This window comes from Myotis davidii, unplaced genomic scaffold, assembly GCF_000327345.1.
Source record: "Myotis davidii unplaced genomic scaffold, ASM32734v1 scaffold6, whole genome shotgun sequence".
In the NCBI taxonomy this organism is placed as follows: domain Eukaryota; kingdom Metazoa; phylum Chordata; class Mammalia; order Chiroptera; family Vespertilionidae; genus Myotis; species Myotis davidii.
The window spans coordinates 18,915,769-18,927,243 of record NW_006383011.1 but is presented as its reverse complement, the minus strand read 5'-3'; the positions used below and the strand labels follow the sequence as shown (position 1 = coordinate 18,927,243).

General features: G+C 39.5%; 1 protein-coding gene across 4 annotated transcripts in view; it reads left to right on the top strand.

Moving 5' to 3' along the window:
- EML4 (echinoderm microtubule associated protein like 4) overlaps positions 1-11,475 on the top strand; it is a 153,925-nt gene that overhangs the window by 111,313 nt on the left and 31,137 nt on the right. For all 4 annotated transcript variants that reach the window (XM_006778655.1, XM_006778653.1, XM_006778652.1 and 1 more), the window contains 3 exons: positions 1,954-2,049; positions 7,850-7,984; positions 8,101-8,236. In XM_006778655.1, coding sequence (XP_006778718.1) covers positions 1,954-2,049; positions 7,850-7,984; positions 8,101-8,236 — 367 coding nt within the window. The remainder of the gene's footprint in view (positions 1-1,953; positions 2,050-7,849; positions 7,985-8,100; positions 8,237-11,475) is intronic.

The following is an 11,475-nucleotide window of genomic DNA, read 5'->3' as shown; positions in this document are numbered from 1 at the left end:
ACCAGTTAGGGCTCATATTAATTTAAATGTAGGAGAGCTACATATTAATTTAAATGTAGGAGAGCTACATTTTAGGCTCCATCTATTTTTTTTTTTTTTTTTCCGTTTTACAGAGAGAGAAAAACATCAATGGGTTGCCTCTCATACTCACCTCGGCTAGGAATCAAACCCACAACCTAGATATGTGACCTGACCAGGAATTGAACCTGCGACCTTTCGGTATATGGGATGACGCTCCAACCAGCTGAGCCACACTAACTAGGACAGGATCCATAATTTTTAGTTTCAAATATAAATATCCCTCCATGTTTTATTGGGTCTGGGTCCCATTCATACTTTAGAATATATTAATGTATTCATATAATCTCTTCAGTTCCTAGGTATCAGCAGCTATATTCTGGATTATGGGAGGTTTTTTTGACATGAAGAGGAAGGGATATTTTTAAAACAAAAAGATAAATTTGGGTGGATATGGGAATTTTGCTACCTTGAAAGCACTGAGTGTCAAGGGTCAAATGAGTCAGGAATTGGGAGAAAGGCATTTAGAAAAGTAGATAAAAGGACAGGACAGAAAGGAAATACTTTTGCTACCTTTTCCCCCCACTTAAATTTCTGTAGCAGAAACTTTTGTCATCTTGTTGATATTGTTAAAATATTAAGACTATCTTGGATTGCCTCCTACTCTAACTTTTCCTGGTTTAGATAATCTTCTGGTACAGGTTAAAAGAAAGATAAAGAGAAGAGAATAAACTCTGACCTTTCTCAGTACCTCTCCTCTTCATCACAGTATTTCTTTGTTCCATAGACATTTAAAGTATATGCTGCAAATGCTAGTAGAGAAAACAAATTTTTTTAAACATATTTTTATTGACTTCAGAGAGGCAGGAAAGGGAGAGATAAAAACATCAATGATGAGAGTGAATCATTGACTGGCTGCCTCCTGCACACCCCCTACTGGGGGACTGAGTCCGAAACCTGGGCATTAACCTTGACTGCGAATCGAACTGTGACCTTCTGGTTCATAGGTCAACGCTCAATCTCTGAGCCACACCAGCTGGGCGAAAAAATAATTTTTTAAGGTCCTCAGTTCTTTTTTTTCTTAAACTGGGAGACTTAAATTATGTGAATGAAAATCACGTTGGGCCGAACCGGTTTGGCTCAGTGGATAGAGCGTCGACCTGCGGACTCAAGGGTCCCAGGTTCGATTCCGGAAAAATAAATAGAAAAGAATTTAATTATGCTTTTATTTATTTTGTTTGTTCATATTAATGTATATCATGGAAAGTTGAAATTGGCAAACTTTAAAACAGGCCATTAATTTTAGCTTGTTTCACCTACTACAAAAAGTTAGGAACAAAGTTATAAAATTATATACATTTCATGCCTACCTCAAGAGACTATAATTTATTTTTTATTTTTTTATATATTTTTATTGATTTCAGAGAGGAAGGGAGAGAGAGAGAGAGATAGAAACATCAGTGATGGGAAAGAATCATTGATCTTGATTGGCTGCCTCCTGCATGCCCCCTACTGCAGATCGAACCTGCAGCCCAGGCATGTAACCTTGACCAGAATAGAACCTGGAACCCTTCAGTTCACAAGCCGACGCTCTATCCACTGGCTAGGGACTATACTTTAAATACAAGAAGACAAGAGGGGACTAGGGGACAATCCTCAAAATGAATTATTTGCTATCTCTGAATAAAAGTGGCTAGATGGCAAGTAGAAATCAACTTAGGGGAAAAAATTAAAACGAAAATATTTTTTAAAAGAATCTTTTATATTTCTGAAGAAAATCAGTTTTAGTAGCATATTCACTATATTTCAAGGAATCATACATTTAAAGGATTTTGGATTATCTTAATGTTGACTGTTTTAATAATATGGTACTTGTTCCTAGAAAGTCAGCCTTATCTGAAAAATTTTAAATGCCTATAATTGACTTTTCTTTAGGATTCAGGTGTTCACTTATGTGTTATTGATGACTCCAATGAACATATGCTTACTGTGTGGGATTGGCAGAAAAAGTCAAAAGGAGCAGAAATAAAGGTAAGTCCAAAAAAGTTTCAGTTGTTATCTTTTAGAATACATTATTTGTTTTGCAGATCCTTGGAAGTATATTGCATATCCTTAATGTGCAAGAGCACACTAACTGGCCCAAATTATCAGCTTTATTAAGTTGTCATTTTATGCTATTAAGAATACCATTCTTATGGTATCTTAAGATAAAATATTCAAGCAACTTCAACCAATGTTAGTGATATTTCAAACACATTATGCTACTGAAATGACAAAGTAGATGGATGTTTAATCTCAAAATTAAGACAGTACTCTACTTGGCTACTGCTGCCTTTTTTTTTTTTTTAAGATTTTTTTAATTGATATTTTGAGAGCAAGGCAGAGAGAGAAAGAAACATTGATGTGAGAGCAAAACATCGATGGCTGTCTCCTCTATGCCCCCTTCCAGGGATTAAACCCGAAACCCATACATGTGCTCTGACCAGGAATTGAGCTGGCAACCTTTCAGTGCATGGAATGACACCCAACCAACTGAGCCACACTGTCTAGGGCGACTACTGCTGCTTTTTAAACAAAATCTATTATTTCATTTAAGCTTTAAAAATTTTAAAGGAAAACTTCAATCGTAGGAGTATGGGTGCCATAACCGAAAAGCATACGTAATGATATGCATTGTTATAATCTTCTATATATATAAAAGGCTAAGTGACTGACCATACATCTGTCTGACTGTCTGACCGACTGGCCAGTACATATGATGCGCACTGGCACTCTCTCTGTGTGTATATATATATATATAAAAGCCAAGCAACCTGTACGACCAGTCACCCTGTTGTGCACTGCGACCAGCCAACCTGCCCAATGGGGGCAGGGCCAGCTGCCCCACCTCCCACATATCTCCTCCTCCCCAACTGGCCTCTAGGTTAAAAATGTTGACTCATGCATGTGCAATACATATAAAGCTCTGAAGTATTAACAGGATCTATGGAAGGAGAGGTTGTTCTGATTCCAAGATTTGATTTGTCCCCATCTGACACTGGCCTCCCATTTAAATTAATTCGAAGACAGTTTCCCGTGATGCCAGCATTTGTGATGACTATTAATAAATCACAAGGACAAACTAGATGGAGTAGGAATATTCCTACTTGAACAAGAAGTGCCTTCTTGTATTGTTTTTGGACATGGTCAATTATATGTTGTTTTCTCTCGAGTTCGAAGAGTATGTGATGTTAAAGTTGTAAATACTTTATCACAAGGAAAATTGGTCAAGCACTCTGAAAGTGCTTTTTCCTCCTAATGTGGTATACGGGGAGATATTAGAATAAGTTCAATCAATTTACCAGTCATTGTTTTTATCAATGTTGTTTTTATATCATGTTTTTGTTGTTTTTATATCATGTTTTTTGTTACGTTGTTATTGTTTATTACTCTATATTATTTTCATATACATTTTACTAATTTTTTTCATCTCTGACACTTCTATTATAGCAGTGGTTCTCAACCTTCCTAATGCCACGACCCTTTAATACAGTTCCTCATGTTGTGACCCCCAATTTCATTGTTACAAATTGAACATAATTAAAGCATAGTGACTAATCACAAAAACAATATGTAATTATGTATTTTCCAATGGTCTTAGGCGACCCCTGTGAAAGGGTCGTTCAACCCCCAAAGGGGTCACAACCCACAGGTTGAGAACCACTGTATTATAGAGAAAAGGCAATTAGCAATAATAAAGTATTTCTTCTAATTAATTTCCTTTCAATGTGCGTGAATCCATTCACCAGGCCACTCATGTTACATAAGATGCAGTATCCAAATATATATAAAAAGCCAGGTGCCATCACGACTGGATGGACAACCAAACAGCAGGCTAGGGAGCTGAGGGAGTGGGAGCTGTGGGCCCTTGGCCGCCCGTAGGGCAGCGGCGGGAGGAGGGAACTGTGGAACCAAAGGACCAAAGGACCGGTCCTGCTCTCACTGCGTGGCGGGGTGGGGCCAGGGGCTGTGAGCATGGACCTTCGCGGGGTGGCTTAGGCGGAGCATCCCGGGGCAGGGGCGGTGGACGCGAGGTGGAGGAGCAGGGCAGGGGCTGTGAGCATGGAGCTTCTCAGGGCGGCGAGGCGAAGGAGCGTTGCAGCGGTGGCTGAGGCCGAGGAGCCTCGCGGGGTCGGGGCTGCTGAGGCAGAAGAGCATCGCAGGGCGTGGGCAGCAGTGAGGCCGAGGAGCCTCGCGGGGCGGAGACTGGTAGCGTTGAGCTTCACCGGGTGGTGGAGGAGTGTCGCGGGGCTTGGGCGGCTGAGGCCAAGGAGCCTTGCAGGGTGGGGGCTGTGAGCGTGGAGGTTTATGGGGCAGGGGCCACGGAGGTGGAGGAGCAATGCTGGGCGGTGGACACGGCCCTGATTGCAGCAAGGCCTAGGGATCCTAACCTAACCGCGCACAATTTAATCGTGCGCAGGGCCTCTGGTATTTTATAATTGGTACAGAATAGTGTTGGTCCTTAGTGTGGATCAGTCGTAACTTGTAAAAGAGGAATGTAAGGTTAGCATTACAACAGCATTCACATGGGTCAGAAATGGCCTCCTCCTGACCGGCTTTCAGAGGGATTCAAAGTGACAGGATGACTAAAAAAAGCCTATGACATGTTTGCTGTACTCTTAAATAACATCACACTCCCCTTCAGTCGCACGCCCGCACTCTGTCTCGGCAGTTTTGTTCTGTATAAGCTTCAAGCTTTCAGCTTGTTGGTCGAAAAGAGGTTATGTTTTCAGATAGCGTAACTTTTTTATTGTACTTAAAAAGAGTATAAGAAACCTCAAACTTTAAAAAATACAAATGAAGATACAGATAGTCTTTCAGCCATCATTCAGGATAATTTAACATTGAAACATAGGGAAGTTATACCAAAGTGCAGTATGTGAATTTTGATCCTTTGTAGTAAAGGTTAGAGATCTCCTTTCTAGGAGTTTAAATGTTGTTGTTATTCAGAATTATATCTTATGTCCTCCATTGACAACATACAGCTGCCATAGCCTTAGTTACTATTTGTTCTGTTCGCCATCATTTACCTGCAGCCCAGATCTCTCACAGATTTAAACATATTTCTTGTTGCCTGCCAGGCATCTTTAATTGAATATCCTAACCCACAAGTCATAATGAACAGAACAAAATCTGTACTAATCATCTTCCTTAACTCCCAACCAGTTTCACCTTTCAGTGATTAACACCACATTCCACTTAGTTGCCAAAGATAGGTATGACTCCTTTTCCCTTGTTTCTCATGCCCAATCAGTCTCGGGGGAGTTTTTATTGTTGTTTTTTTTTGTTTGTTTTAAATATATTTTTATAGATTCCAGAGGAAAGAGAGGGAGAGATAGAAACATCAATGATGAGAGAGAATCCATTGATTGGCTGCCTCCTGCACGCCCCCTAATGGTGATCTAGCCCACAACCAGGGCACATGCCCTTGACCTGGGACCCCTCAGTCCACAGGCCAATGCTCTGTCCATTGAGCTAAACCAGCTAAGGCGGGTCTCGGGTTTGATTTCAGCTAAGGGCATGTACCTTGGTTGAAGGCTCGAAACCCAACCCTGATCGGGGTGCATGCGGGAGGCAACCAATTGATGTGTGTCTCTCACATCGATGTTTCTCTGTCTCTTCCCCTCCCTTCCTCTCTCTAAAAATTAATAGAAAAATATCCTCATGTGAGGATTAACAACAACTAAAAGAAAAGAAGTTAGGAAGACAGGCAGAGATCTTGGTCAGAATAAAGCTTTAAAAATATATTAATTAATTAAAATAAAGTAAAAGGCAACATCATCCTGGAAGAAAGATGACGAATTTTTTCGTTGTTAATTAACACATTATCTTTAAAATTTACTTTGACTTACTAATTCCAACCAAACATTGTGGAAACTATATAACAAAAAAGGGTACTGTCCTTTTCCCTCATAGGGGGAGAAAGCATTCAGATTAGATTGTTTGAGTTTTATTCATGTGCCTGTACAAGCTGTAGCGTCCAACTGTTGGTAGTAGAAATGTAAAATTGACGGTAAAATTGAAGCCATGGGGGAAATTTTTTTTAAAATATATTTTATTGATTTTTTACAGAGAGGAAGGGAGAGAGATAGAGAGTCAGAAACATCGATCAGCCGCCTCCTGCACATCCCCCACTAGGGATGTGCCCGCAACCCAGGTACATGCCCTTGACCGGAATCGAACCTTGGACCTTTCAGTCCGCAGGCCGACACTCTACCCACTGAGCCAAACCGGTTTTGGCGGGAAATTTTTTTTTAATTAGCTCAGTTGTTTCAAGTGTCATTTTATTAGTATAAGAATATAAAAGGTATTTAATTCACTCTGTTTACAAGATTACCATGTTTACCATATTGGTTTGCAGTGAAGAAATGCTTCCATACACATAAAACACACCTTAGTGATCACCCTTGTAGGTGAGCACCAGCTACCAACAAACAGCTGCACAAGCATATAGATTTCACCTCACCATTAAGTTTGAGTAGCTGCTTTTATCATAGAACATCAATTTAGTAAGAACTCAGTTATGACTGACTGAACATATTGAATTGTAGTGTTTTTAAGACATCCTCAGTTCAATAATTTCAGTGAAAAAACTACTTGTAATTCCTTTGGACGCTTGTGCCTATTCCTTTTTTCTCCTAGTTGTTTTAAACTTCTATCATTTCTAAGTTTTCTTTTTGGGGAAATGGCATAAAAGCTCTTGGGTTTTTTGTTTTTCATTTCTGTATGACTCAGTAGTGACTATTCTATATGCTTTTAGCCTAAGAGTGAATCTCTAAATCAGTAATAAATTTTCTTAAATGAATGAGTGGTCAATAATAATAGTACAGAGAAAGATAAGACTTTTTAAAAATTGAAATGGCAGTATCTTGAAGACAAATGTATATTGTTCTTATATTTGATAGTTTTAGTATACTCTTCCCTAAATGTGTAAGAAACTAAAATAATCTAAAACTAATTCATTTAAATGTCTTTCTAATGCAGTTATCTATATATATAAAGATCCAGGGGCCGTCACATCCGAAACAACCGAACAGACAACCGAATAGGCTGAGTGGGGCGACCAGGCTGACAGGGAGGGTTAGTGAGGGATGACCAAACGACTGAACACCAGGCTGCGTGGGGCGACCAGGCCGGCAGGGGGGTTAGTGAGGGACGACCAAATGACTGAACAGCACGTTGTGTGGGGCGACCAGGCCGGCGGGGGGCGGGGGGGGTGAGGGGGTTAGTGAGGGATGACCAAACGACTGCACAAGCAGGCTGTTTGGGCAACCAGGCCAGCAGGGGGTTAGTGAGGGACGACCAAATGATTGAACAGCAGGCTGCGTGGGGCGACCAGGCGGCAAAGAGGGGCAGTTGGGGGTGACCAGGCTGGCGGCGGGAGGAGTAAGGGGTGACCAAGCCGGCAGGGGCGGGGCACTAAGGGGTGACCAGGCCAACAGGGGCAGGCAGTAAGGGGCAATCATGCTGGTGGGGGGGACAGGGGTGATCAGGTTGGCAGGCAGAGGTGGTTAGGGGTTCTGGATTGGAGAGGGTGCAGGCTGGGCTGAGGGGCCCCCCCTGCCCTGCACAAATTTCGTGCACCGGGCCTCTAGTTATATATAAATAGTATAAAAAATGATATAATAATATGAAGACATCAAATTTAAATCATTATTATAAAAATTTATTGTTACAAATGTTCAAGAAAATAGATCCTAAAATTTTTTCCTGTCTTTATCCATAGCTGTAATTGGTACTTGATGGAGATAAGAGTATACATTCATCTAAAGCTTTATTTCTTTTTCCACAGACAACAAATGAAGTTGTTTTGGCTGTGGAGTTCCATCCAACAGATGCAAATACCATAATAACATGTGGTAAATCTCATATTTTTTTCTGGACCTGGAGTGGCAATTCACTAACAAGAAAACAGGGAATTTTTGGGGTAAGGACCAGAATATTATAAATTTCATTATAAAACTTTAATATTTAATTGTTGAGTGAGCATGGAGTCATCATGCCAAAGGGAAAACTGAAAATTCTCTTTTTTTTTTTTTGTAGAAATATGAAAAACCAAAATTTGTTCAGTGTTTAGCATTTTTGGGGAATGGAGATGTTCTTACTGGAGACTCAGGTGGAGTTATACTTATATGGAGCAAAACCACTGTAGAACCCACACCTGGGAAAGGCCCGAAAGGTACAGTATTCTCATATTGTCACTCCTTTTTAATTTGCACATATTGCTATTGCACTTTCATCTTTACCCAGACCAGAAAAGGCTGCAGTGAAACAGTAGGAGAACCACTACCATACCTTATGTTTAAAGGTTTTTCATAATCTTTTTAAAATTAAAATATTTACTAATTATTAAGCATATGTAACCTACATTTGATCCTCCTGAACATTTCCTTCTAGGAGGTGAATCTATAATAATAAAAGCATAATATGCTAATTAGACCAGGCGTCCTTCTAGTTGACCTTTTGAACAAAGCAGAGGCTGCGGCGAAGCCTGGGTCCTGGGTGCCAGAGGGAGGAAGGCCTACTGTTGCACGAATTTCGTGCACCGGGCCTCTAGTTAAGAAATAATTAGAGAGGTGATATAGATATGTTAATTTAAACTGTAAAATTAAGAGAGAGATCATCTGATCTGCTGAGTTTTTTGAAGACTTCATAGAAGAAGTGTTATTTAAGGTTAAGCCATAATGAGTGCGCAAGACTACAAAAGGCATGGAACTTTGATCTCTGTTGTGATCTGGGTTCACACATTTATTTCACTCCATACATGAAATCCTTCCCAGCCACACCTACAGAATTGTAACCCCAAATATAAAGGAAGAAACAAAATTCTCAGCAAGTTTGCCTCTAACAGTCACGTAAGCAGAGCACAATATAGACCATTTCATGTGCCTGGCAGTTTACAAGATTAGACTTCCCATTTCCTGTGTTTGCATATGTAGATTTTCTTTGCACAAGTTTTTCAGACAAAAACCAAAAAAAACAACAACCTCTGAACCTTTCCCTGCCTCTCCCACCTCAACATGCATTAAGCTAATAAAGAGTGGGTACATTTACACACAAACTCTGTTCAGTGCCAGAGGATAATCTGTCAGTAAGTCACAGTTGTGATATACAGTGATGTTCTGGGCATTTCAGATACAAACACATGTGCCCAGGAAAAGGAAAGAGAAAAAGCGAGAAAGGTAGAACTGTTTCAAAATACACACATTCCACATGTAAGTGAGATTGTATATAGCATTTGTATTTCTCTGTCCTATTTCATTTAACATCATGTTCTCAGGACTTTATATTGTTACAAATGGTAGAATTTCCTTCTTTTTTATTCCATTGTGTGTGTATGTATTTATGTGTGTAATATTTGTGTGTATATACATATACACTACATTTTCTTTATTCATTTCTCTGTCATTGGACACTTAGGTTGTTTCAGTATTTTTTCTTTCTTACGGGGTATGAAATAGTTCAATTTTTCTTATATGAAGTAATTCATAATTTTTAAGTGGGGGAGGGGAAGTTGATTGTATCCCCACCACCATTAAAATGTTCATAGTTCTTAAATCTAATTTCCTTTTAGGAACTAAGTAACAAACCACCATATTTTAGTTTGTTTGTTAATCCTCACCCGAGGTTATTTTTTCCATTGATTTTTAGAGGGAATGGGATGGAGGGAGAGAGAGAGCAGAGAGAAGGAAGAGAGAAATCGATATGAGAGAGACACATCAATTGGTTGCTTCCCGCATGAGCCCCAACCGGGGCTGGGAATTGAAACCGCAACCCAGGTATGTGCTCTTGACCGAGAATAGAACCCACAGCCCTTTGGTGTGTAGGCCAAGGCAGCACACCACCATTTTACCTGCTCCAAATAATTAATATGGGCCCATTTGTCCATTTGCTAAGAATATAACATAAATTTTAAAGTCTCTGACATTTGATTCTATAGTTAAACAGGCACGGGAAGCCCTCCAAACATCTTTATTTGGCAGTCAAGGTAAACTTGCTTTTTATGAAAGCTTTGTAAGAGATTAAAGAAACGAGGGGATTTGCAGTTAAGCTTGGATAGATGTGGCAGTGATTACACCTGGAGGTACAATAGGTTTTTAAATTCAAGGATAATTATTTTTCTTGGCTAGTATTTCAAACATTATTTGGCTTGAATTGGAATGTCAGATATAGGCTCGATGAAGCATTTGTTCTTCAGTTTTATTTTCTATTTTGTAACATACCATCATTCTAGGAATACCTTATATGTTTGACAAGGTTTTGTCATGTTCGAAGGTATGGAAAACTGAATTAAAAATAGAAAAACTAGCCCTAGCTGGTTTGGCACAGTGGATAGAGCGTCACCCTGCAGACTGAAGGGTCCCAGGTTTGATTCCAGTCAAGGGCACATGCCCGGGTTGCAGGCTCGATCACCAGTGGTGTGGGGCATGCAGGAAGCAGCTGATCAATTTTTCTCTCTCATTGATGTTTCTAACTCTTCCTCTCCCTTCTTCTCTGAAATCATATATATATGAACTATTTCATTTTTATACATTCTGATGGAGATCTATGAATCTCCACACCTGCTTTTCGTAATTTCTTTCATGGTACTTTAAGACTGCTCTTGTTAATTTAACTGTGCATGAGAAAATAACTCTCCACCCCACCCCCTTTTTAAATGCTCAAATAAAGCCAACAATACTCTCAGAAAATTCATATGCCTCAGATGTCCTTTCTCTTTTGGTAATTGGCTAACTATTCTACTTGGACAAAATTATATTGTTCAGTGTTTAAAGTATTTTTAAGTGATGAATGTTGGTGTGAGCTGACGCACTTGATCTTAATAGTAAATTTGCTGGAGTTCTGCTTTAATTCCGCTAAATCAGGCAAGCTTTACTCCCAGTCAAGTCCTTTCCTTTCTCTCTACCAGACATGCCCATCTGTTATTTGTACCACTAGCACCCTTACACTGAGTAATTTTTAGAGTCAACTTTAGCATTTCTTTCTTTTTTTTTAGGATACCAAAGCCCTACAAATTTTAATTAATTTTTATTTACTTATTTATTATTGATTTTAGGGTGGGAGCAGGAGAGAAACATCGATGTGAGAGAGAAACGTTGATCAGTTGCTGGGATTGAACCAGCAACTCTTTGGTGCACAGGACAACACTCAACCAACTGAGCCACACTGGCCAGGGCTAGTTAATTTTAAAAATATAATGTCAGCTCAAATAGAAAAATGAATAAAAATAAACAATACTCAATAACAGATTCATTGAGATATAACATATATACCATAAAATTCCCCCTTTTAAAATATACAATTTAGTGGTTTTTACTATACCCACAGCTGTGCAGTTATCACCACTGTTTTACTATACCCACAGTTGTGCAGTTATCACCACTGTTTAACTTTGAAACATTTTATCCTCCTCTGCCC